Raw genomic sequence first — 23,433 nt, forward strand, 5'->3', positions numbered from 1 at the left:
CTGCCTTACAAGTTTAGCATTATTCCTATTTTAATACCTAGCAATTGTGTAGTTACTCCCCCCAAATCCAATGCAATTAATGAAGTTTAATGTCCTAACCTCTCATACCAGTGTGTGCAAATGAAATTTTCCCTGTGGGTTACTTTATTTAGGTCTGACTGTTTAAGGTGATGTACACTAACATTTCATACCATTCTGGTCTTTTAGCTTTAAAATCTCTACTTGAAATGTTTATTTCTGCCAAGAGGGCCTTAAAAGATCCATCCAAAGCAAAATATATTCTCTGCCTTACCACGCCACACTTCAGCGAAACACCCCTGACCAAGCTTCTGTTCCAGAAATAATGAATCACGTGCAACTTCCCATGCATCTTTAGCCAATCCAACAGTTTGTGGGATATTATTCGTAGCAATCACAGTTAAGTTAAAACACAAACCATCAGCTTTCTCTATAGGAGAGGAAATTAATAAAAAAAACACACTTATAATCCAAAATGATGCATGCATTGAGAAAGATGGAAGGTGACTCGCCTCTCAGTGCTGCATAAAAGTGCATCTGCAAACACTGATTTTTGTATGCTGAAGGTAAGAGCTTTTTTGTAAGCTTGCAGAAAAAGGCTCCTTGGTATAATTAATATATTACTATGTGAGCCTCCATTTATTATTAAGATGGTAGTAATTTGCCAAAATTGAAACCTTCCAAGGAAACACTGATTTTCATTTTTCTTCTGCTGTCAATTAAGAGTGGAAGTTGAAGATTAAATAATTTCAAAGTTAAAACCTTGTTTCCAAAGGTATTTTTCCAAATTGTTTGAGCTTTGCCCATTTTTCCTTGTGGGTCAGTGTCCTACATTTTCACCTTCCATCTTGTAATCCCCACATAGAGAGCTATTTTAGAATAATTATTTTGCTCCATACCCATCCATACTTCCCCAAACTGCCCATTTCCCAGTCTCTTGATCAACTGTAGGGATTCTCGTGGAATTTCCCAGACATCTTTGGTTTTGACAGACAGATCAGTAAGCCTTGGCATTCCTTTATGACAGGGGACTACTAAGCGGCAGCAAAGACCTGCAGCTCTCTCTGATGGAGCCAGAAGTGAAGCCAACAGCAAAGAAGAGGAAAGAAAAAAAAGTGTGACATGAAACAAAAACAGTAAGCATAAAAACAATGCTACTCACAACAGCTGTTAGTTGCATACCACAAAGCATCCTGGAAGATTAGAAATTGAACAGTGAAACATATTCATTTGAGATAGAACAGGAAACATTGTAGTCTTTGCTTTCACAGCCTGAAATGGAAGGTGACTGCTGATGGTTGCTCTTGTGGACTCTGGATTTCCCTTTTCTCACAATGCTGTGTTAAGATAACTTCACGAGGAACTGGTATAGTAAACTACAGTATAACTTTTGAAAATTCATCTGTGAATCACAAACCAGATTGTTTCTGAACTGACTAAAAGAAACACAGGCAAGACTCACTTCTGAAAATCACAGCAATGAAAATTTGATAGACTATGCAAATTTTTCTCCTGGTATCTTGGAAAAAGGTATTTTCTATATTCTATGCTGTGAAAAGGTGTTTTTCTAGGTGTCCTGTAAAAGATTTTTCTGCCATTCTTTATAGTGCAAGCCTTTATTAGTGTATGCAGTCAGTCTGTCCTACATAGTTTGAGGCAGACTCATATTTGTCTCTTGTAAAGCTTCACAGAAAATTGAGCTGTGACAAAAATCACAAGATATTTTGGCAGGACTAAACCTAAATACATATATGTACACAGATATGTTGTTGTGTCATTTACTATGCTGCATAAAGCAGACTGCAATATAAAGCCTGCACAGTAACTTCTATTTTAAAACAGCTGCAGCAGAGCAGAACAAAGTGGGAACTGTAATTGTATTTCACACCCAAACACAATCTTTATTCTCCTGTGCAAGATTTCTTTTCAAGCAGATGAACAGTTTATTTCAGCATTACGAGGCGTGTATGCACCAAAAACTCCTTGCAGCACCAAGATTCTCCTCAGCACAAATATTGTGGGATGGTAGGGAAGTCCCTAAAGACACCCTAACATGGACCTTGTGTCACCTGCAGCAAGACAACAAAGACCATAAAACAGGGAAAATGATCTGACCAGCTGGCAAGTCTTATTTCAAGATAATTCCAATGGGATCATTAGGAGAGGGACTACTTGAAATACAGATAGTATCTGGAAAGCTCTCTGAATTTTTTTAAGAGCTTCATGTTTTCTTAAATTGAAAAAAAAAATCTTGGTGTGCTGGTGCTCCAGTTAAGCCTAGACTGCACGCAGAAGAGCTTGTGCTTGATTTGGGTGAATGGTGCTTCAACTTCAGATGTGCTGTTATTGGACTTCAGTCTGATATTAGGACACCTTGGGGATCTCAATATTTTTCATTCATAAATTTCAGCCGCGGAACCGCAGATGCTGCAGTTTATTTTATCATCCAGGTAAGAAGGGGCCGGGATAAGAGGAAAGTCTGAGTAGTAAGTGTACTTGGCAGTGCAAAGGGAACACATTGCAGGGATACCTGTGCTGTATTTGCACAAAGGTACACTTTGTACTTCCAAATCCTGTCCCAGGACTGCTTACATGAGACCAAACAGCACACTGTCTACCTGTGTAGCCTGGTTTTTAGCTGCCTGGACAGGAGGGATCCTTCAGTCTGGACAGCTATGGGATGAAGGCTGAAGAGTGGTCCTGCTACATAAGCAGTGACCTACAGTCTCAGTAGTGGCTCTGGAGGAACCATGCTGATCTTTACAGAGTCATTTGGGCGTCTTTGATCTCTTAGAAGTAAATCTAGGCACTCACAAGGTATTGTGCTAATCTAGTGCCCTCAATCTGGAGTGTGGACCAGGCAGTTAGAGACACCCTTGTGTTTACTTGGGTCTGAGGATCACAGCTGAAACCTCTGGGGTGTGGATCTGTACGATGTCCTCTTGAGCTGCCCTACCAGGATACCCCTGGTTATTCCTCTGTGTTGCACAGAAATGGCTGCTTTCAGTTCTGCCTGTTTCTGCATTTGTGCATGGAAAATACACAACCCAAATAATTTGACTGAAGGATACAAAAGGTTGGAATAGTACAGTTGAGAATTATCTTCCTTAGTTGTGACGTTTTATGTATTACTTAGACTAGTTTAATGTGGAGTCACCAGAAACAACTAGAGCTTCTCCTAAGCAACATACACCCATCAGAAACTGGGTGGAGAAAACAGCCAGATGTCTAGTATGAATAGCATAAGAATATAGCAGACAGAATACAAAGAATACAGAAAAAACACCCCACAGAGAAGTTCTTTTCCCAAGTGAAAATTATGAAAAGATTTTGAGCAGCAAGCATTTGGGATCATCTGTTAATATGAAAAGCTAAAGGGGGGCGGGGGGAAGCAAAACCATTCAAAATACAAATTTCTGCTTAAAAAATGACCATGTTCAGATGCATGGCACCCTTCTATGTAAGAACTGGTTGTCCTATGCAGAGGTTTGGGGGGCTGCTTTAAAGTTGTAGCTGTTGTACACCAATTGCCAATGACAGCAGGACGGCCTTCTGGGTTGAATAGTGCATGCCACATTTTAATCATAGGAATTTAAAAAAAAATAGCTTGGTGAGTGGACATAAACAGTGTGCATAAATAAACACCCACCTTGACATATTTATTTTTAAAATTAGACTGATTAAAATTTAAATGTTAATACTTTGCAGATTGAACCCAAATCTAGTGGGAAAACTGGTCAGGTAATACATGCAAACCTTCTGGTCATTGCTTAAGGCGAGTGAATTCCATGATGCAATTCCCTATTTGCTTTATTAGCAATACTGTGCTGCAAAATATTATATTAGCACTTCCTTATGCACAGGGAATTAATGATTTGAGATGTGCCAGTCAAATTCAGTAATTCTGTTTGCTTAGAAGAGGGAGAGCAGACAAAACCTTTTCCTCAGCAGAGTGCCAGCTTTTAAAAGCTCTGCCACTATACACTGTGAACAGCACTCAAAGCCATTTATAACTGTAATGGGAAAGGAATAATGGACAATGCATTATAACAAGCAAGAGACAGTTCAAATGACTCTTTAGGGTGTCTTATGCATACATCAGCTCAGCAGCAAACACTTTTGTTTTAGAATACTTCAGTGTGTCATGTATTATCTGAAAAAATACCTGAATAATGCTGAACCAGCTGCTGAAGAGTTTCAAATTGTGCCCGAGTTGTAATGTAATATCCACCATTGTCAAGTTTACGAATCTTATAATGCTTGACGTGATCTCCTTTCATATCATCCCAGTCTCGAATAGACAGGGAATAGGCACCTGTTCCAAGTAAAAGAGAAATAAAAAATGTCAGAAGTTTTTAGACACAAAGATCCTAGTTTGCTGGCCAGTTGTTATAAAGTGAAAGAGAAATTGCTTCTAAAACATGCTTACTGTTCCGTAAGAAAGAACAAATGAATCTAAGTAACAAGTATCAAAGAAATGTTATGATGTTCACACTATGTCCCTTTCAAATCTTTCCAGAAAGAAATCAGGACTTCTGTGTAACTGAAAACTCACATTTTAACATTTACTGCTTCAGGTTGTTAAATTGATTTTTCCTCTTCTAAGTGTCAGGTTACACTGCAAATAGTATACTTGAGGTAAATGCCACTGGGTGGTAAATATCAAGATTTTCACAGGAAGCACTGGAGATAATGGCTTTATATATGTGCAGTGTTGTTACCCAGATGGATCCTGGACTTCTTTATAAACATTAAACAACCAAATTATCACACTTTGTATGTCACAGACGTCTTTTGCACCAAGACTGCATACTGGGAGATCTGCGAGAACTGCATGTTTCACTTTCCAAATCCGTGCTGGATCTTTAGAGCTCGCTGGTGGGGTTCAGGTGCCCAAACACACAGGTTTGGGCCATGTGAGATGCCCAAGGACTTTCTGCCTGGCACTTTTGTCACAGACTGTCATATTTGTCTGATCCACACGGATGCACTGCAGGCATTTCAAAAGGTTCTGGATGCTCATAGCCAGACAAAGGAACCTCAGCTGAAGGGCTGGATTTAGTTTTATGTGTAGTGGTGGCTGCTTGCAGGTGGAATATGGGTTTGATTTAGATGCCAACACATAAGAATCCCAACTGAATCCCAGCCTAGTTTCCATGAGTGTTATGGCACTGTAGATATTGATGGCAAAAAGCAGGTTTGAGCACTAGGCGTCTGCAGTCACAGGCAGCTGAACTGAACCCCAGCTTCCTGATGACTGTAAAGGGAGCTTGGCCACCTACATGGGGACCTGCACATTCAGGTGTCTTAACTTGAAGTACAGTTCTTTTCTACATACAGTGACGTCTACATATTGCTTCTCTACAATGTCAAAAGCAAAGCCACATTTTATAGCACAAAAGCACAATGCAGCAAAAAGCAAAAGCATGGCCATTTCAAAGGCAGTGAAGAAGATGAGTCTTCACTCACAGCTCAGAGGAATATTGTCTTTACCGGAAGGTAGTTTAGATCTTAAAATGAAAAATACTGGAGGTAACTGGCAGCTGCAAAGATCTCAGGAGGGTTCTCCTGGAGCGTGAGCTGCTTTCAATGGTAACCATGTCAGCTAAGGGCAGGAAAGGAAAAACACCAGCACACAATTTCGGACAACATGAAAGGTGATTTCCTACAGGTCTGATAGCAGCCAGCACTGACTGCAACTTATCCAAAGTTAGGGTACTTTTCAACACACCTGGCAGATCCTCCAGAACCAAGCCCAGCTAAGTGAAACGGTTCAAAAAACCCCCCACTATTGGGTGGTTGAGATTCCCGGTTCAAGATGTCTTTTCTAGATCTCTCCCCAGGAAGAAGTTTCCTGGACCATGTTAACCTGCAACAGGTCATGCTGGCGGGTGGGTCACTGCTGGACTGTTCTGTTCAATGCAGTGAGCAGAACATCTCCACCCTGACTCCAAGGACTCCTAAAATTCCCTGTGGTTTGTCCTCTAAATAGGAGGAAAAGAGCCAGCACTTACACAGATGATTCTGGTTTGTGTGAATGGGAGACACCCTGAGAGGAGTGACAGGGTTTTTATTTCTAAACTGTGGACAAATACTGTTTAGGATATTTTTCTGTGGAGGTTCTCCCACTGAGTAATAGGAGTTCAAAGCCTTTTGGGGATTTGCAAGCACATCTTGTGCATGCTTTGTAGCACCACTCTGGGTTGTACACTCTCAGCTTACTTTCAAAATTTTCCAGGCACTATTCTTCACCTCCACATTTGTGAGTTTTGATCCACTGGCAGCAGCTGTATTTTCTTTAGACACGCTCCCTGCCTATCTAGTCACTATTTTAAATTCTTTAGGAAAATGTAAACAATCCGTGGCTCCAGGTCTGCAATCAGAGCCGCGTGGGTGGCCCTCTTTGGACCCCCACTGACCCCAGATCAAGTTGCAGGACTGGAGCTTTAGTTCAAATCTGGACAAAAACAACAGCCAAGATGGATTTCATTATTCATTTATTTAGGCTGTTGGTTATTTATACTATCCATTACTAACCAACAATAAATTCAAATATAAGAGATATACTTAATAAAAATTTGGATAGAAATATGACACTACAATATATCATACTAATGAATTTTTTGGAAAACAAACCTAAAACCAGACAGCCTTGGAGGGTGGAGATTGAAACCAGGTGAAGGATTACACAGACATGAGTTGATGAAGTACCTAGGTAGTCAGGCAATGAGAAAAAAAGAAAAGCCAGCTCCATATGATTTATTTTGGAAGTAAGAAGGGATGGCAACTATGGTCAAGGGAGGTTAAATTCATGCTGAAGTCATCCACAACTATACTTTTAACATGAACCTGATTATTTTATTATTGTTATTATTTAAAGCAGAAGGGATGATTCTAGGTCATGAAACAATTCCTGCCTCAAGCCCGAGATGACTAGCTGGAGTAAAGCATTTTGAGAAGACTTATGGGAGAATGAACCATTTGAGTCTTCCCAGCTGACTTTTTTCTCTCTAATGAGCAACATGCTCCCTCTGTTTTCTTCTAACAACACACTGAAACATCACAAGGATGAGGAGGGAAATAGGCATTTTTGACAAAAAACATGCATGTTTGTTTTTTCTAATGGCTTTGATGCATACTTAGCCTGGAGATGTAGAAAGCCTTAAGTTCAAATGCAGAGAAATTAAGCTAGCTGCAATAAGAACAACCATGATGGATTACTCCATTTCCCCAATGCTTTTGAGTCAAGAAACTCTAGCAAACGTGCCTGACTTAGCTAAGTAAACAGCCCTGCAAAACATATCCCCTATCACTGTACAAAAAATGGTAAAACCAGACTAAACTGATAATATATTTTGGAGGAAAAGTGTTGTGTTTGTTTTTAGGATCCATTGATGCCTCTATGAGTGAGTTTTTAAACTCAGCACAGAGTGTAATGAAGTCCTGCTCCTCGCACACATCACAAGAGTTTGTGAAAATAAACAGGTGGAGGCTATTTGCAGAAAAAAGCAAGTTAGTGCCTGTTTGGCTCCTGGTGAGAATGCCTCACTGCTGCATAAGGTCTGGTGAAGCTGTGGGGTGACAAGCTGGGAAATGAGCTGCCTGAAACAACAGCATGTCTATTCTGGTTTTGCATCAGAAACACTCTTCAGAACTATGGGTAGCAAAGGAAGAACCCAGCGATTGCAGGAGTAAAAAATACAAAACTTACAATTTTAGATGACAGAATACAGCATCTGACGATAGGTCAGGTAGAGAGGAGAAGGAAATGGTGCTTCTCTTCTTTAAGCCCCTTTACCAGCCATGATTCTAGTCACTTGCAAGCTAACTCCAGCTAACAGAGTGTACTCTGATCAAAGCACTGGCAAGTCAGTACTTTAATTACATGAACCATCATTAGACTTCAGAACTTACATGGAATTAATTCTAGCGACTTATGCTTCCCACAGCTATTGTTTTGGACTGCTGATTAATTGAGAAATAGGCAGGTTTGTTTTCACTTAGTTGCAGGTTTCCTCCTGAACAGTTATATGAGTTAAAGAGATCTTTTCATACATGTGAAGCTTTGAAGAAGATGTTGACAGGACTCATGAACAAAATGTAAAGCAAAGACAGCACTCATCAAGAAAACTGGAACTCCTCCAGTATTTTTAGAGGGAAGGAGGAGAACGCATCCTTCAATAGAATGGATAGAGTTGAATACTTTATTAATATGTTCATTATAAATATTTTGAGGTCTTTTCACTCTTAATCTACGAATAGAAAACTGCTATACCTACTCCCCACCCCCCGATGTCTGGACATCCCAGGTCTTAAGAGTGAGTTTTCAAAGCAGAGAACAACCCAAGTGCAAGCCACACCGTGCTCACCCCATGGCATCTGCAGTGCAAGCCATGCACAGGCAGGATGCTCTGCTCTGCTGTCACCCGCAGCACATCGCATTGTCTCTCTCACCACGCCTGTGGACGCTATTACTATTGCAACAGAGTTGGGTGGAGAGTGGCCCCTAAGAACAGCAGCTGTGGGGCTACAAGGAGTGGACCTGCCTGGAGCCCTTGGACACAACGGGCTGGAAGAAATCCGTGCCAAGCCAGGGGAGAAGTGAGAAATCCCCCTGGATGAACCAAGTGCCCTTGCTCAATTCCTCGGGGAACCAGGATTTCAAAGGCGAAAGGCTGAAAAATCCTCTGATCTTGCCAAAGTACAAACCAGTATCTCTTCCTTCCCCCTCCCCAAAACCTTATCTGACATCTCCTAGGCAAGAGAACTCTAGCAGGGCGGGGAGGGACTGTTCACAAAGGCGTATGGTGATAGGACTAGCAGCAATAGGTACAAACTGGACAGGGGCAGATTTAGACTAGACATAAGGAGGAATTTCTTCACAATGAGGGTGGTGAGGCACTGGCACAGGTTGCCCAGGGAAGCTGTGGCTGCCCCATCCCGGGAGTTGTTCAAGGCCAGGTCGGATAGGGCCTTGGGCAGCCTGATCTAGTGGAAGGTGTCCCTGCCCATAGCAGGGGGATAGGAACTGGATGTGCTTTAAGGTCCCTTCCAACCCAAACTATTCTGAGTCCCCACCAGCCCATGCCAGGGGAGGAGGGGCGCAGCGCTCCGGCTCTGGGGCGGCGGCACTCTGCTGGGGGGCTCTGGTGCCAGTTCTCCCAGTGAGACAGCGCGTTGTTCCCGAGAGCCACGGGCACATCTGCTCCTTGGAGCCCTGCGGCCGCTGTGCTGAGGGGCCACTCTCCACCCAGTTCCATTACAACAGCAGTAGCCTCAACACATGTGGTGAGAGAAACACGCTATGTGCTAAGGGTGGCAGCAGAGCAGAGCTCTGAAGAAGAGCCTCACGAATCATAGAATCACCAGGTTGGAAAAGACCTCTTGGATCATTGAGTCCAAGCATTCCTATCAACCACTAAACCATGTCCCTAAGCATCTCATCTACCCGCTTTTTAAACACCTCCAGGGATGGTGACTCAACCATCTCCCTGGGCAGCCTGTTCCAGTGCCCAATGACCCTTTCCGTGGAAAACTTTTTTCCTGATATCCAGTCTGAACCTCCCCTGGCACAGCTTGAAGCCATTCCCCCTTGTCCTGTCCCGTGTCACTTGGGAGAAGAGGCCAGCTCCCTCCTCTCTACAACCTCCTTTCAGGCAGTTGTAGAGACCAGTAAGGTCTCTACAATAAACAATAAAGTTGAACATAAAGTTCATAAGCAATGAAGTTCAACAGGCCCACTTATCCAGCCTGTCCAGGTCCCTCTGGATGACATCCCATCCTTCTGGTGTGGTAACTACACCAACTCAGCTTGGTGTCATCTGCAAACTTGCTGAGGGTGCACTCGATCTCACTGTCTATATCATTGATGAAGATATTAAACAGCACTGGTCCTTGTACAGACCCCTGAGGGACACCACTTGTCACAGATCTCCATCTGGACTTAGAGCCATTCATCATTACTCTCTGAATGCAACCATCCAACCAGTTTCTTATCCACTGAACCGTCCACCCATAAAATCCATCTCTATCCAATCTAGAGAAAAGGATGTTGTGGGTGACTGTGTCAAAGGCTTTACAGAAGTCCGGACTTAGGTTGACCTTCATACCACTGAAAACAGTGCTTCACAGACTTAGCACAAGTTTTCTCATATACCTCCTCATTTGTAGTCAGAATAGCTTTGGCCAAGCCTACCTTTGGTGGTTTCACTTTCCCGGATCAGGAAGGTACCTCTGGGGTTTCCAAACGACAACAGCTGTCTCTCGGCATCTTTTCGGCCCAGTTTGCCGAAGTACCACCTTAGGGAAACATCAGAAATGGGAAGAATGTTACATAGAATTACTAGGTAGGGCCACAAAGCTCAGAAACGGATGATTATTTGCAGAAACTGTGGATACTCAAGTATGTTCAACCAGTTTTATCATACTGTGTCTCTTTCCTGGTGGTGGGAAGCTAATGGGACAAACTGTGTAGTGGAGGCTGGTATGTGTTGTGCAGTAGCACTTTGCGTTAAAGCCTATAATCAGCAGATGCTGAGAATGCTTGTTTGGTGTCTTACGACAAACGCCAGACTTTGACAGAGAGCCAGGCTTGGCAGGGGGAAGGAATACACAAGGAAAAGGGCAGAAAAACGTGTTGCTGCCGAAGAATGGTATTTTTACAGATGTTACTCTAAACTGCATATTTGACTTGCTTAGTGATGTATTAGCATTCAGTATTTTTGTTGCAGCACCGCTATAAAAACTTTGTAGAAGGACCAGATGCAAACACTTTACTGTGGCTGCAGAAGACTTTCAGCGTTTCTGTGGCTTTTTCCTTCATGTAGCAATTTCTTTTTCTGGTTTTGCAATTAACCGAGTCCAACCTGAAGCCCAGACCCAGTAGTACCTGCTCAGCTATAGCAGCTCCTCCAGCATATCTTTTATAATGGAAATAATATGGATGTACCCAGCACTCCATTTTTCATGGAGCTGTGTCCTCACTATGCTTCCTGCTCCATGTGTTGTAGGCGTCCTAACTTTTGGTAGGTGTTTGTTGATACAATGGGGCCTCTTTAATAAACAGTCTGCACAGACTCCGAATACTTTTACAAGCTGGTTCAGGAAAAGCAAGGGCACCTTTGTTGAAGCTTCAGTAAAGGTAGCAGACCTATGTTCCTTTAGGTTTTCTTCCTTTGTTTTCCTTTTTTTCCTTTGTTTTCACAATGAAAAAGCACTGAGCTTGTGCTCCTTTTTGTTACTAATCACCTTATTTAATCATTATTTATCAGTGCAGCTAAGAACTGAAATAGAATCATACAATAATTTGAGTTGGAAGGGACTGTAAAGCCCGTTCCAGTTCCAGCCCTCCTGCCATGGGCAGGGACATCTCCCACTAGATCAGGCTGCCCAAGGCCCCATCCAACCTGGCCTTGAACACCTCCAGGGATGGGGCAGCCACAGCTTCCCTGGGCAACCTGTGCCAGTGCCTCACCACTCTCATTGTGAAGAAATTCCTCCTTACGTCTAGTCTACATCTGCCCCTCTCCAGTTCATACTCACTGCCCCTCGCCCTCTCACTTCATGTGTTTGTAAACAGTCCCTCCCCAGCTTTCCTGTAGGCCCCGTTCAGATACTGGAAGGTTACTATAAGGTCTCCTCTGAGCCTTCTCTTCTCCAGGCTGAACAAGCCCAACTCTCTCAGCCTGTTGTCATATGGGAGGTGCTCCAGCCCTCTAATCATCTTTGTAGCCCTCCTCTGGACCCGTTCCAACAGCTCCATATCCTTCTTATGTTGAGGATTCCAGAACTGGACAGATGAGGTCTCACAAGAGAGGAACAGAGGGTCAGAATCACCTCCCTCAACCTGCTGGCCACGCTTCTTTGATAGAGCCCAGGATATGGTTGGCCTTCTGGGCTGCAAGTGTGCATTGCCAGCTTATATTGACCTTCTCATCAACCAGCATCCCTAAGTCCTTCTTTCCAGGGCTGTTCTCAATCACATCATCCCCAATCCTATATTGAAAAATAATATAAGTAGTTTGAAAAATTGTTGCAATCAATTAAAACCAACTCCTCAAACCTCCGTCAAATACAGCACCAATGGGTCTTTACAATGAAAAGCAAACATACTCCTCTGCTTGGATGGAATCGACTGGAGCCACATAATTACTGGGAATGTAACCAGTTTCTCCTGTTGTCAAGGACCGGGCCTCCCACCAGTCTCCTTCCCTGCAGAAACAGAGGTGAGGAGAAATGAGAGTGAGACACAGCAATAATGACAATGATTTGACTTTGCTAACAACACCTGCAGCTGCATGGTTTAAGAATCCACAGCAACTCACCTCTTTATCACCGATTTGCTTTGGAGAGCGTGGTTTGCATCTAAGCCCAAATAATGTCTGTATTCCTTTACACCTATTATTATTTCAGTGGTGATCAGCAATGCAGCCTCTCAAACAGTCTAATGGCATCAACAGGCATAACAACCCAGGGGAATCAGGTTTGGTGAGGGCTGGATTTGGACTAGAATATTGAAAACTGTCTCCACTGTATTATTCTAACACAGATCCCTGAGAGAGCTTGTAGAAAAGCTGCCAAACTGAACACTGTTATATCCATTGCTGATTTTAAACTTCTATAGGGATAATTGATCTGAAATCCAAAGGCATCGAGAAGCTGTCTATCAACATGGGGCTTTAGACAGCCCTTAAAGATTACACGTCATTGTCTAGATTCCCTGTCTTGGTCAGCTTAAGGAGGTATCTGATGTAGCAGAAGACTTAGCTCCATTTTCAAACACTTACAAAAAACATTCTTCTACAACATTTAAATATGGAGAAGTCTATGCAGTACCACCTTATGGCAGCGTTCTACAGGATTAGCATTAATTTTTGTCGTACACTGGTGCACACAGTGGCACCTGATACTGCCCTTCAGACAATGTGTGTTGCTATAGAACGTAGCTTTAAGAGGATTTTGTTTCTCAGCTTTTTACAGTATCCAATGAATTGGGATTTAGCAAATTGTATTTCATTCTCAGCATCAGATTCACTGATGTTTAACTCCTAATGCTACTAATAAGCATTTTCCTTTCTGTTTCTGGACTGCTTACAAACTCTTTCTCGGTTCCCCTCTCTGTAAAACAGAGTTCTTCACTAAATAAAACAGAATTATCAAGTGTGACCAGAAAATTCATTCTTTCCTGTAAGCAAGCAGTTACAGAAAAGACATTGTCTAAGCTGTTATTGGCAGGAAAGGTTGCTTCAAGGTGAGCTATTTCATTAAATTTTCAACTTCCTGTCCTGTAACATATTTAAGGAGTACAAACTCCATAGAATAAACTAAAGAACAGCTGTGATATGTCAAAAAGGAGACGTTTCTGATTCTACAGTTCAAAACAGTGAAGAACAAGCAGTCTTCTAGAGGCTGGCAGCTGTTACCATTTTAATACACCTTGTGTGCATCAGTGTGTCAGGCAAATGGTGCTATCTGTTTATGTCCCAAATTTTATCAGCTGAAGTGCTAACCTTCTCCCCATGTGTTGCTGTGGAATATTTCTGAGAGATTATTCTGTATTGCAGTGGAGGAATTGTCCCATTACATTTCTTCTCTTTACTGTACAGAGAGACCACTAGATGGAGGCATTTTATCATTTGTAGGGAGAAAAAAAGCAGCCCCGTAGATCAGGAGACAACCCCTCTACTTTGACACAGAATCATGGAATGGTTCGGGCTGGAAGGACCTTAAAGCACATCCAGCTCCACCCCCGCTGCCATGGGCAGGGACACCTCCCACCAGACCAGGCTGCTCAGAGCCCCATCCAGCCTGGCCTTGAACACCCCCAGGGACGGGGCAGCCACAGCTTCCCTGGGCAACCTGTGCCAGCGCCTCACCGCCCTCACAGTGAAGAAATTCCTCCTTATGTCTAGTCTAAATCTGCCCCTCTCCAGTTTATAGCCACTGCCCCTAGTCCTGTCACCACCAGCCTTTGTAAACAGTCCCTCCCCAGCTTTCATGAAGCCCCTTCAGGTACTGGAAGGTGGCTATAAGGTCTCCTCTGAGCCTTCTCTTCTCCAGGCTGAACAACCCCCACTCCCTCAGCCTGTCCTTGTATGGGAGGTGCTCCAGCCCTCTAATCATCCTTGTAGCCCTTCTCTGGACCCATTCCAACAGCTCCATATCCTTCTTACGTTGAGGATTCCAGAACTGGACACAATACTCCAGGTGGGGTCTTGCAAGAGAGAGATAGAGGGGCAGAATGACCTCCCCTGACCTGCTGGCCACGCTTCTTTTGATGCAGCCCAGGATACGGTTGGCCTTCTGGGCTGTGAGTGCATACTGACGGCTCACGTCAAGCTTCTCATCAACCAGTACCTCCAAGTCCTTCTCTGCAGGCCTGCTCTCAATCACATAATGTCTAATCTAAATTTTCCCTCCTCTCCAATTATCTTAAATCTCTCAAAGCACTGCCAGAAGGGAGGAGGAATGAAGGTAATTTTCACAGCTTTTAATTTATACCTTCAAACAAAGAAGGAGAAGGTCAGTTGACGATGGCAGCCAGCGGTGGGGGGGATGCATGGAACAGCAGAGTGTTTCTGAGCCTCTGAAGTCAGGCTCTGTTCTGAATAACCCCTGCAGGTACCTCTTTTCCTTGCTGTAATTTCTGACTTCACATTGCAGGGATAACCCTCTGTGTGGCCCTTCAGGTACTGCTGTTCTGAACTCCTGAGAGTTAAAAAAAACCCCAACCCTCTCAAAAATTCCAGACAAGCTCATTTTGTGTACAGATATGCTTTATGGCTGCAAGCAGCACCGGCAGACTTTTAAAAAAATGGTCTTCTTTCATATCACTTCTAATTTGAAGTGAAGAGAGGAAGCATTCTCATGGAAAAGCTGTTTTCTGGAAATTCCCAGCCTTGGCTGTTAGTACTCCAGGAGAGCAGTTAGGTCCAGTATATAATCAGACAGAACTGACTATGATGGGAACTGAATCTCTTTAATTCTACAAGAAAATCAGTGGATGCTTTCTTTTTGCCTCTTAGAAAACCTTTCTCCAGTCAGCAGTTGCCTGCATCGAAATGCACGTGCTGCAACTGCCCAGATGTGGGGGAATCTCTCTGTCCCACCAACTCATCGTATGACTGCTCCAGCAAGCATCCCTCGATTTCATCAACTGGCACATGTAAGGAATTTATCATATGTGGAATTTCTTCTTATTTCTTTTTGTTACAGCTTAGCTTGTGCAAGGTTAGGAAAGCAGCAGGCAATGTGATCAAAAATGGATGATAGTTTAAAAAAGAGGGTTTTTTTCAAGTGCTAATTTAGAAGTAGAGAGGTTTTGAAACTGCTGCTCCCTCTACAAAATGTAACTGAAGTTTCTGCGCTTTCATCTACATCAAAGCTCTTCAGCTTCACGGCTTCATGAAATATTCCACAGAATTACCTGATTTTTTCTTTTCTTTACTCTAATGCATATTGAGCCAACTCCAACGCTAGAGCTGTTCTATTAAAATTACCAGGAGTTGCATCAGGGATGGATTTGCTTCCCTGTCACACAGCGTAAGAAAAAAAGATGAGAGCAATATCACAAAGTCCCTAGAAAGTTACTGACTGGGTTGTTAACCCATTTTTATGTGACAGCAATACCAAGCATAACACAGAGCCTTCAACTTTATGTTCTTTGCCAAGAATTGCAAGATGTTCAGAAATAGGTCAGTAGCACAGTAAGTTTTAGATGTTATTTTTAAATCGCTAAGTGTTTTTTTTCTATGGGCAGTTAATAAAATTAATTTTAAGTTGATTATTTCCAGGATGGAAGTGTGGTTTTCATGCCAAATGCAATCACACAATGGTGCTTTCTCACTTAACGGAACTTCTGAGATGCATGGGGCTGAAGGTCTTGAATAATAAAGCACTTTGCAAAACCCCACTAAATGCAAAGACAAGTAAGTAAGCATTGAGTAATCCCCTTACATATCTTGAATATCCAGCATTAGATATCACCAATAACTTAAGCAAATATAACTGTCAACATTATAAGTTTAAAGATATTAAAAAGCATCTTCCCAAGCCTAAAACTTACGAGCTGTTGAGTATTTGAAATTTTTCTCCTTTGTGAAAACTCAAGTCATCTTCTGTTCTTGCTTCATAGTCATATAGTGCCACAAAAAGAGTTACACCTAAAGAAGAAGACACGTGAATTATGCTCTGTAACAAAAAACAGGAGGGAAGGGAGCCTTAAGAGATCAGGTGGCTGAGCCATGTAATCTATTCTGGTTGCTGAGAGGCAAAATAAACCAAAACCTCCACCTTTTGGTAGGTAGGTAACCCCTGTGCTTTTTATGCAGCCAGGGCAGATGTAAAAATGGACTTTACTGCTTCAACATTTGTATTGTCTGAGGGCTGCCTGCCTGAGGGCCTTGTTTGTTGTGACTGCAATGAACGGGGTGGGGGGGTGAAGGTGCAGTGGCAAGCACTCCCCACCCCAACTCGCCTGGCCAAGCTCCTGAGCTGGGGAGGGCATGTGGAGCAGCAGGCGCTGCCCCCTCCCCTCCATCACCCTCACCTGACTGCCCTGGCCATATCCTCCTGAAGGAGGAAAAAAATCTCTGAAGGAGCGTCTGCACACATGTGGCAAGACTACCCCTTGCATGCTGATGGGGCACAGACTGGCTGTATGAAAGACCTTGGAAGAAGCCACGTGACGTATTTGACCATCACTCCAATCGGACCAGCCTGGACCACGTGTCCTGGAAAAAGCTATCACCAGAGCTGCTGCCAGAAAGACCAACCATGTGTTCCTGAGGACTTGTGGCTACCCATTGGAGTGGCGACCCCTTCCTTTTCCCTTCTGTCTCTCTCCTTCCACCGTCTGCCCTACCCCACCCCCACCCTCTCTCTCTCATTTATCTTACTGTATTTTCTTGACTGGTATTGATGTGTGTCAGACCAAATCTGAGTGACCTTGGCTGTGTTCAGGGATCAGATTGTGATCTGACGAGACTGCAGTCTGTTTTCTGCGACTTTGGGAAGTTGCACCCCCGTAACTCATAGAATCATAGAATCACAGAATCACTGGGTTGGAAAAGACCCACCGGATCATTGAGTCCAACCTTTCCTATCAAACACTAAACCATGCCCCTCAGTGCCTCATCCACCCATCCCTTAAACACCTCCAGGGAAGGTGACTCAACCACCTCGGTTGAAACCAGAATAAATTTTGCTTTAGATTTCACCCTGGAAGCGACCTTGTCAACCTCTGTGTTGTGGCACAGATAATCGAACCACCTTCTTTTGACTGCGTGGGTTGAAAGAAGGCCCTGGACACGAGTGGATCAGGGTGTGACAGCACACCACCTCCTTCACACTGTACAGCCATCAGTGCTCTTGGTTTGGTACCACACACAGATGTTGGATCCCAGGTGGGCAAAGGGGATGTGAGGAAAGGGTTTAGGCACAGCCTGTTAACCTACTTGAGGTGGTTCAGACCATGCTTTTCATTCCCTGACAGAGGGATGAGGCAGTCAGTCAGCCAAATGGGGCACGGATACATAATTTCTCAACCCCTGATTAACACCTGCAAGTTGAGGAAAGGTAGGGCCTCCCTACTTCAGTTCTCTGCACTGTTTCATGAAATAACTCTTCTCCAATGCAGCACGAGACAGTTGTGCCCCTGCTGTAGTGATGTGACACATAGTCACTCAGAGCACTGAAAGCAGACTTCAGAACTCACCTGTTCCTCCTCTTGTACGCAGTGTCCCTGTATGAGAGGAGGAATTGACTCCACCAAACACAGTCAGTCCTTGGCCTCCTGTGGCATGGAAGTTGTTGTAGTTTGGAATTGAAGTCACACCAAAGCTAGGATAGTGCTGCGGAGTGGGATCTGTCCCATAGCGGTAGCCTGAGCTTTGAGTTAAGCTGCCATCCCTCTCATCAGTCAGTTTTGTTGCTTCTTTGTCCTTACATTGCACACAGCCCATTATCTAAAATCCTAGGAGAGGAAGGAAAGGACAGGCGTTCATATGTGTTGATGCTCACCAGATCTCTCCCAAACCCACAGATGATGAGGATCAAATTAAATTCACCACTCAAAAGTTAAGTACTTTGAAAAAAAACCAAAACCAAACCCACAGCGGTTTGAATATAAACAGCAACATGTTGGGAAAAGCTCACACAAAATCTTCCCTCGCAGCGGTTTCCCACTGGAGCCTGGGTCCTGCCTGCTCCTATGGGAGTGGCAGCTCTCTGCCCAGCCCTGGCCAGGGAATTGCTTGCATGGAGGGACCAAAAGGACGAAACCCCTCTTGCTCTCCCTTTGCAAGGAGAGCATGATTGGCAGGTGAAGGACACAAAAAAATACAGCTAGAGGTGTTGAAGTCTGTCCCCCAAAACACAGAGTGAGGCATTTAGCTCATGGCTCATGTTTGACCTCGCCTACTACACAAAAGCTGACTTTGCCTAAAAGCAATAAAACTTCCATTGCTGGAGCTCTGCTTGGCAGGCAGAAAAGCCGATACAAGGAGCCAATAGCACAGCATGGGAAAGTAGGAGGGAGCTCATCTGAGAGCACAATGAAACAAAAGGAAGTGCCCTTTTCTGCAGTACTGAATACAAAACCCACCAGTAGTGGGTGGTGGGGAAGCCAAAGGTGTACGGGAGCTACAAAATAGAGAAAGTCATGGAGGAATTAGCAACATCAAATGCAGAGTGTCTCAAATTCCAGATCCCGGACAGGAGGAAACTGAGAAGGTACAAGCTTGGAAAAGGTTGCTCTAAGGTCTGTAATTCTTCTAACTTCTGTTCAGTGCCCTCATGGGGATGACTGGGGCCTCGGTTAATCTCTCTTAATTTTAGGTGCCTACCTCTCTCTAGGTGGAGGGAGACAGAGGGTCATTCACCACAACTTAAAAGCAGCCCTCTGAGATTAGCCCTGCTTGCCATCTGTGAGCTCTAAAATAATCCATGTGTTTGTGTCACCAAACTCTTTCCTGCTGACTCCAGCTGAATTTAGACACAAACCTCAAGTTTCCAGAGCTAGGTGTGATGAATCTAGGGAATTGGATACTTTTCTGGAGGCATCCTTCATCTGAACCAGTACAGTGATTCTTGCACATAACCTGGCATGCAAAAAATCATAGAATCACCAGGTTGGAGAAGACCTTTGAGATCATCAAGTCCAACCACACCTGTCCACTACTAAACCTTATCCCTGTGCACCTCATCTGCCCGTCTTTTAAATACCTCCAGGGATGGGGACTCAACACCTCCCTGGGCAGCCTTTGCCAGTGCCCGAGAACCCATCCAGTAAAGAATTTTTCCTAATATCTAATCTGAAACTCCCCTGGCGCAACTTGAAGTCATTCCCTCTCATCCTATTGACTGTCACTTGGGAGAAGAACACACTGCAAACACTGAGGCTGCAAGAAGAGCAGTGACAATAGAAGAAGCTTAAAAAAATTAGATTTACAGACATACTTTGTCCAAAAAAGATAAATAGGCAGGGAGAAAATGAAGAGAATGTTAAAAAAAAAGTCCAAAGTCCATCCCTCTTCCTCCCCTACCTCCGTTTCTTTTCACATTTCAGCCAATATCTCTCATTTAGGGTAAATAAAAAGCCAATTCTTTTTCAAATATCCTCATTTTTTCTAGCTACCAGGCTGGTATTTTGTATGCCTCACCCCAACAGCAATACAATAAATTGCTTTTGACAAAGTCATGGGACTCAGAAAAAGCCACTAATGCTTAAAAAAATTATGCAGCAGCTCCCTGCTTGTCTAAGACAGTCCATGATCTGCATACCTGCTTCTTAGCTGGAGAAGTGGGCCTGTGAGGACCTCATGACATTCAACAAGGCCAAGTGCAAGGCCTTACTTACACCTGGGTTGGGGCAATCTGCGGTTTCAGTACAGGATGAGGGATGATGTGACTGAGAGCAGCCCTGTGGAGAAGGGCTTGCGGGTACTGGTTGATGAGGAGCTTGACATGAGCCAGTAAAGTGTGCTTGCGGCCAATAAGGCCAATCGTGTCCTGGGCTGCATCAAAAGAAGCGTGGCCAGCAGGGCGAGGGGCAGAATCACCTTGGCTTTCTGGACTGCGAGCGCACATTGCCAGCTCATGCCGAGCTTCTCATTGACCAGCACCCCCAACTCTTACTCTGCAGGGCAGCTCTCAATCACATCATCCCCCATTGTGTATTGAAACCATAAAATGTGGATGCATGTACATTCTTAAAGTGATTTCAGACATAAACATAACCTCCATTCAGTGTTGGCTTTTGTATCAATGCATGGATTCCAAAACCTGATCTCCTTCAGTGTCACGGACCAGGCTTCTAATATCTGAAAGTCTCCTCTCCCCACATATCAGTATTTGGAGCTGTGGAAGGCTGGAGTTACTCCGACAGCTCTGAGATCACCGAAGAAAATCTGGAGTTGTTTTACACCAAATTCTCTAGAGATGAGTACACAATATTGTTCATCGAATGCACTGCACAACTTAAGGTAAAGGAACAAGATTTTCTTCCATCTTCATTAGCAAAGGCAGCGTTTCTCAGATGTGTGCGTTAGGGGTCACGTGGCCTTACCATAATTTGACTCACTATTGTTAAAAAGTAAGTAACAAGCCTAATTAAAATGAACTTTTCTAATGCAAGCAGGTTGAATTTGTTTATTTTAAAGTTGTGTTTTTATGGGCAATATGGAATGTGCTTTCCTGAAAACATAAAATATTTACACGTTTTTTGAGTCTTCCTTAAAGACAAATTAAAGTGACCATTTTGTTCATTATCTCCTTTGTAGTTGTTCTATTTCTTGGACTCTTAACATTTACATCACAAGCAATCCAACATCAGCCTCATCAGAAGAGTAGTTTCCTCCCACATGGTAGAAATATTATTTAACCAAGATACAAAATTAATTCTATCATCATTAATTATTTATAGTCATAGCACCAAAATTACTTTAAGTTAGAAACAGATGAGGTCTAAGAAGATGTTATCAACACAGTATTATTATCGGAAATCACCCTCCTTCGGTTTTCTGTTGGTTCCTGATACAAAGTGGAAGCCAAGACTGAAACACCCACCAAAGCCAGACATGCACTGCAGTAACAGAGCCAAAACAGTCCTCTGTTAGTTAATCAAAGCCTAGGAAAAGTTCAGGCGTAGCAGGCAAAGTCAATTTTTCACACTTCTATTTTCAAAGTAAAAGCTCCAACGTGATATTTGAAAAGAAAAATTATTAATAAGCCTTTGCTTAGTCTAGCCTCTATAGTTGTGCCATCTGGAAAAGGTGGCAGACTGGTGTCAATTCACTCCTTCAGAGCATCGGAAGTTTTTTGGTAAGATTTTGCAACTCATAGCTGAATCTCTGAATTATGGTTCCTCTTCAGAACTTGCTTTTTTTGAGTGCTGTAAGTGAAAGTGGGTTTGTAAAATGTTTGAGAGACGGGTACAGGGAGAGGCAAGGGGACAGAGGCACCTGTCTATTCTGCACCCCGCTGTCAGGCCATGGCCTCTGCCCTCCAATTCCTTGCTTAGAAAATGAGAACACAACTGGAGAGGGCTCCAACCTGCTGAAGAGATGTGGAGCTGGTTCAGGACTAGTAGAGCACATTCTCCTTCCTTTTGGTTTTCTCTGCAATGAAATGTGATGGTGTAGATTTAGGAAGACTTCTTTCAGTGAAAGACATGAAAAGGAAAGGCTGTGGGTGACTGGTAATTCCCAGCTGTCTTTTTCTGACCAGATCTCACAAATCTTGTCTGGAAAGCACCAGCAGGAAAGCTGAGTTAAGAAACAGTTATGTTAAAAGAGAATCAGAAGAACAAAAAATTTGGCTTTGATTCCGTTTCTGTGGTGAACATGCTTGTTAATCAAACCACGGGTTTCATCACACATGACTGTGAAAAATATATTCTCTAAGGGATATATTCATGGTGTTTTATGTTTTACTGAAAGCTCCACAGAAATATCAGTCTGTGACATCAAATAAGCCAAATTCCACGAGTTACAGTAGGATTTAATATTCAAAATGCCACACTCCAAGTTATTGTGAAGATGCATGAAGGACAGAAAAGGCTTTCCAAGAACAAGAACTTAAAGAATTTTAGAAACAGGCTGGTTTTCTGTGGAATGCCTCCTGCAGGCTGGAAAGGGAGAATAATCAACACAGAAATTTACCCTAAAGGTGAAATGTCTTCTTTCCATGCCACCATTAGCAGCTCCCTGGAGAGAAACTGATGGTACCTATTCTGAAACACAAGCCTGAGACACATTAAAAAAATCCAATTTTCAGGAAATCTTGCTCACTCTGACAATTACAAGTTGTTAGGAAGGCATTCCAGGCTGGGCAACAAATAGGCACTTAAAACTAGTCCTATGTAGGTCAGGAATTCTCTCGCTGTCTGCCTATCCTTTAACTTTTATGCTGATGGGAGCATTTTGGATTTTGAGAATTCATTCTGAATCAGTTTCAAGCCAACTCAAATTAAATAGAAGGATTAAAATAGCAACAATTGTCACCTTATTTTTGTTTATATCTCTTAATTAACTCTGGGACCCTTTAGAGGACTGCCTTCATTCCAGCTTGACCAGTGATTCCACAATTTTTAGGAATCATAAAGCAGGTAAGAAAGATAAAACAAATGCTTTAAAATAATTAGGACTGTTGGGTGTTATTCATTATCTCTCAGGCTTATAGGCTGTGGGTTACTATAGAGATACAGATAATATTTATACTAATAGCAAGTATAGGAAAAATAGAATTCACTGCAATATGATCGATCTATAAGGGCATGTAGAGATAGGACGAAGGGGAATGGCTTTAAATTGGAAAGGGGAAGATTTAGATTAGACATTAGGAAGAAATCCTTCACAATGAGGGTGGTGAGGCACTGGCACAGGTTGCCCAGGGAAGCTGTGGATGCACCATCCTTGGAGGTGTTCAAGGCCAGGTTCGATGGGGCTCTGAGCAGCCTGGTCTGGTGGGAGGTGTCCCTGCCAATGGCACAGGGATTGGAACTGGATGATCTTGAAGGTCGCTTCCAATCAAAACCATTCTATGATTCTACGGGATCTGGTCTATGTATAAAAGAGTCTGGAGACTGGGAATTTGTGAGGAATGCCTGGAAACCTACATGTGCACCACATACAGTATTAAAAAATGTAAATGTGAGAAGACATACTGCTACCACTGGATATCCTGTGATTACTAAAGATATGCAAAAAATCTCACATACACAATATGGTATTCCCAAACAAAAAGGTAGAAACACCAGGGCAAAACTTCAAGCGAAAAATCAGGATCAACAGGACTGCATTGAAATAGTCTTCTCATGAGAAAGACAGTACTGAAAAATGCTTGGGTGGCATTCATTTGATTTTTGAAGAGTCCTCTAATGCTTTCCCCCTGGACTCTGCTTTAGTGGGATGAGCAGAA

At 43.1% G+C, this 23,433-nt stretch overlaps 1 protein-coding gene across 5 annotated transcripts in view; it reads right to left on the minus strand.

Annotated features, from left to right (window-relative positions):
- FYN (FYN proto-oncogene, Src family tyrosine kinase) overlaps window positions 1–23,433 on the minus strand; it is a 141,937-nt gene that overhangs the window by 23,958 nt on the left and 94,546 nt on the right. For 3 of the 5 annotated variants that reach the window (XM_069851728.1, XM_069851727.1, XM_069851726.1), the window contains 6 exons: window positions 17,732–17,989; window positions 16,082–16,178; window positions 12,130–12,228; window positions 10,214–10,317; window positions 4,184–4,333; window positions 918–1,082 (listed from right to left, as the gene is read on the minus strand). In XM_069851728.1, coding sequence (XP_069707829.1) covers window positions 918–1,082; window positions 4,184–4,333; window positions 10,214–10,317; window positions 12,130–12,228; window positions 16,082–16,178; window positions 17,732–17,978 — 862 coding nt within the window. In that variant the 5' untranslated portion in view covers window positions 17,979–17,989. Of the gene's footprint in view, window positions 1–292; window positions 449–917; window positions 1,083–4,183; window positions 4,334–10,213; window positions 10,318–12,129; window positions 12,229–16,081; window positions 16,179–17,731; window positions 17,990–23,433 lie in introns of all 5 variants that reach the window. The other 2 variants (XM_069851729.1, XM_069851730.1) reach the window with 2 other exon arrangements.

The sequence above is a fragment of the Phaenicophaeus curvirostris genome, chromosome 2, assembly GCF_032191515.1.
Source record: "Phaenicophaeus curvirostris isolate KB17595 chromosome 2, BPBGC_Pcur_1.0, whole genome shotgun sequence".
Classification (NCBI taxonomy): domain Eukaryota; kingdom Metazoa; phylum Chordata; class Aves; order Cuculiformes; family Cuculidae; genus Phaenicophaeus; species Phaenicophaeus curvirostris.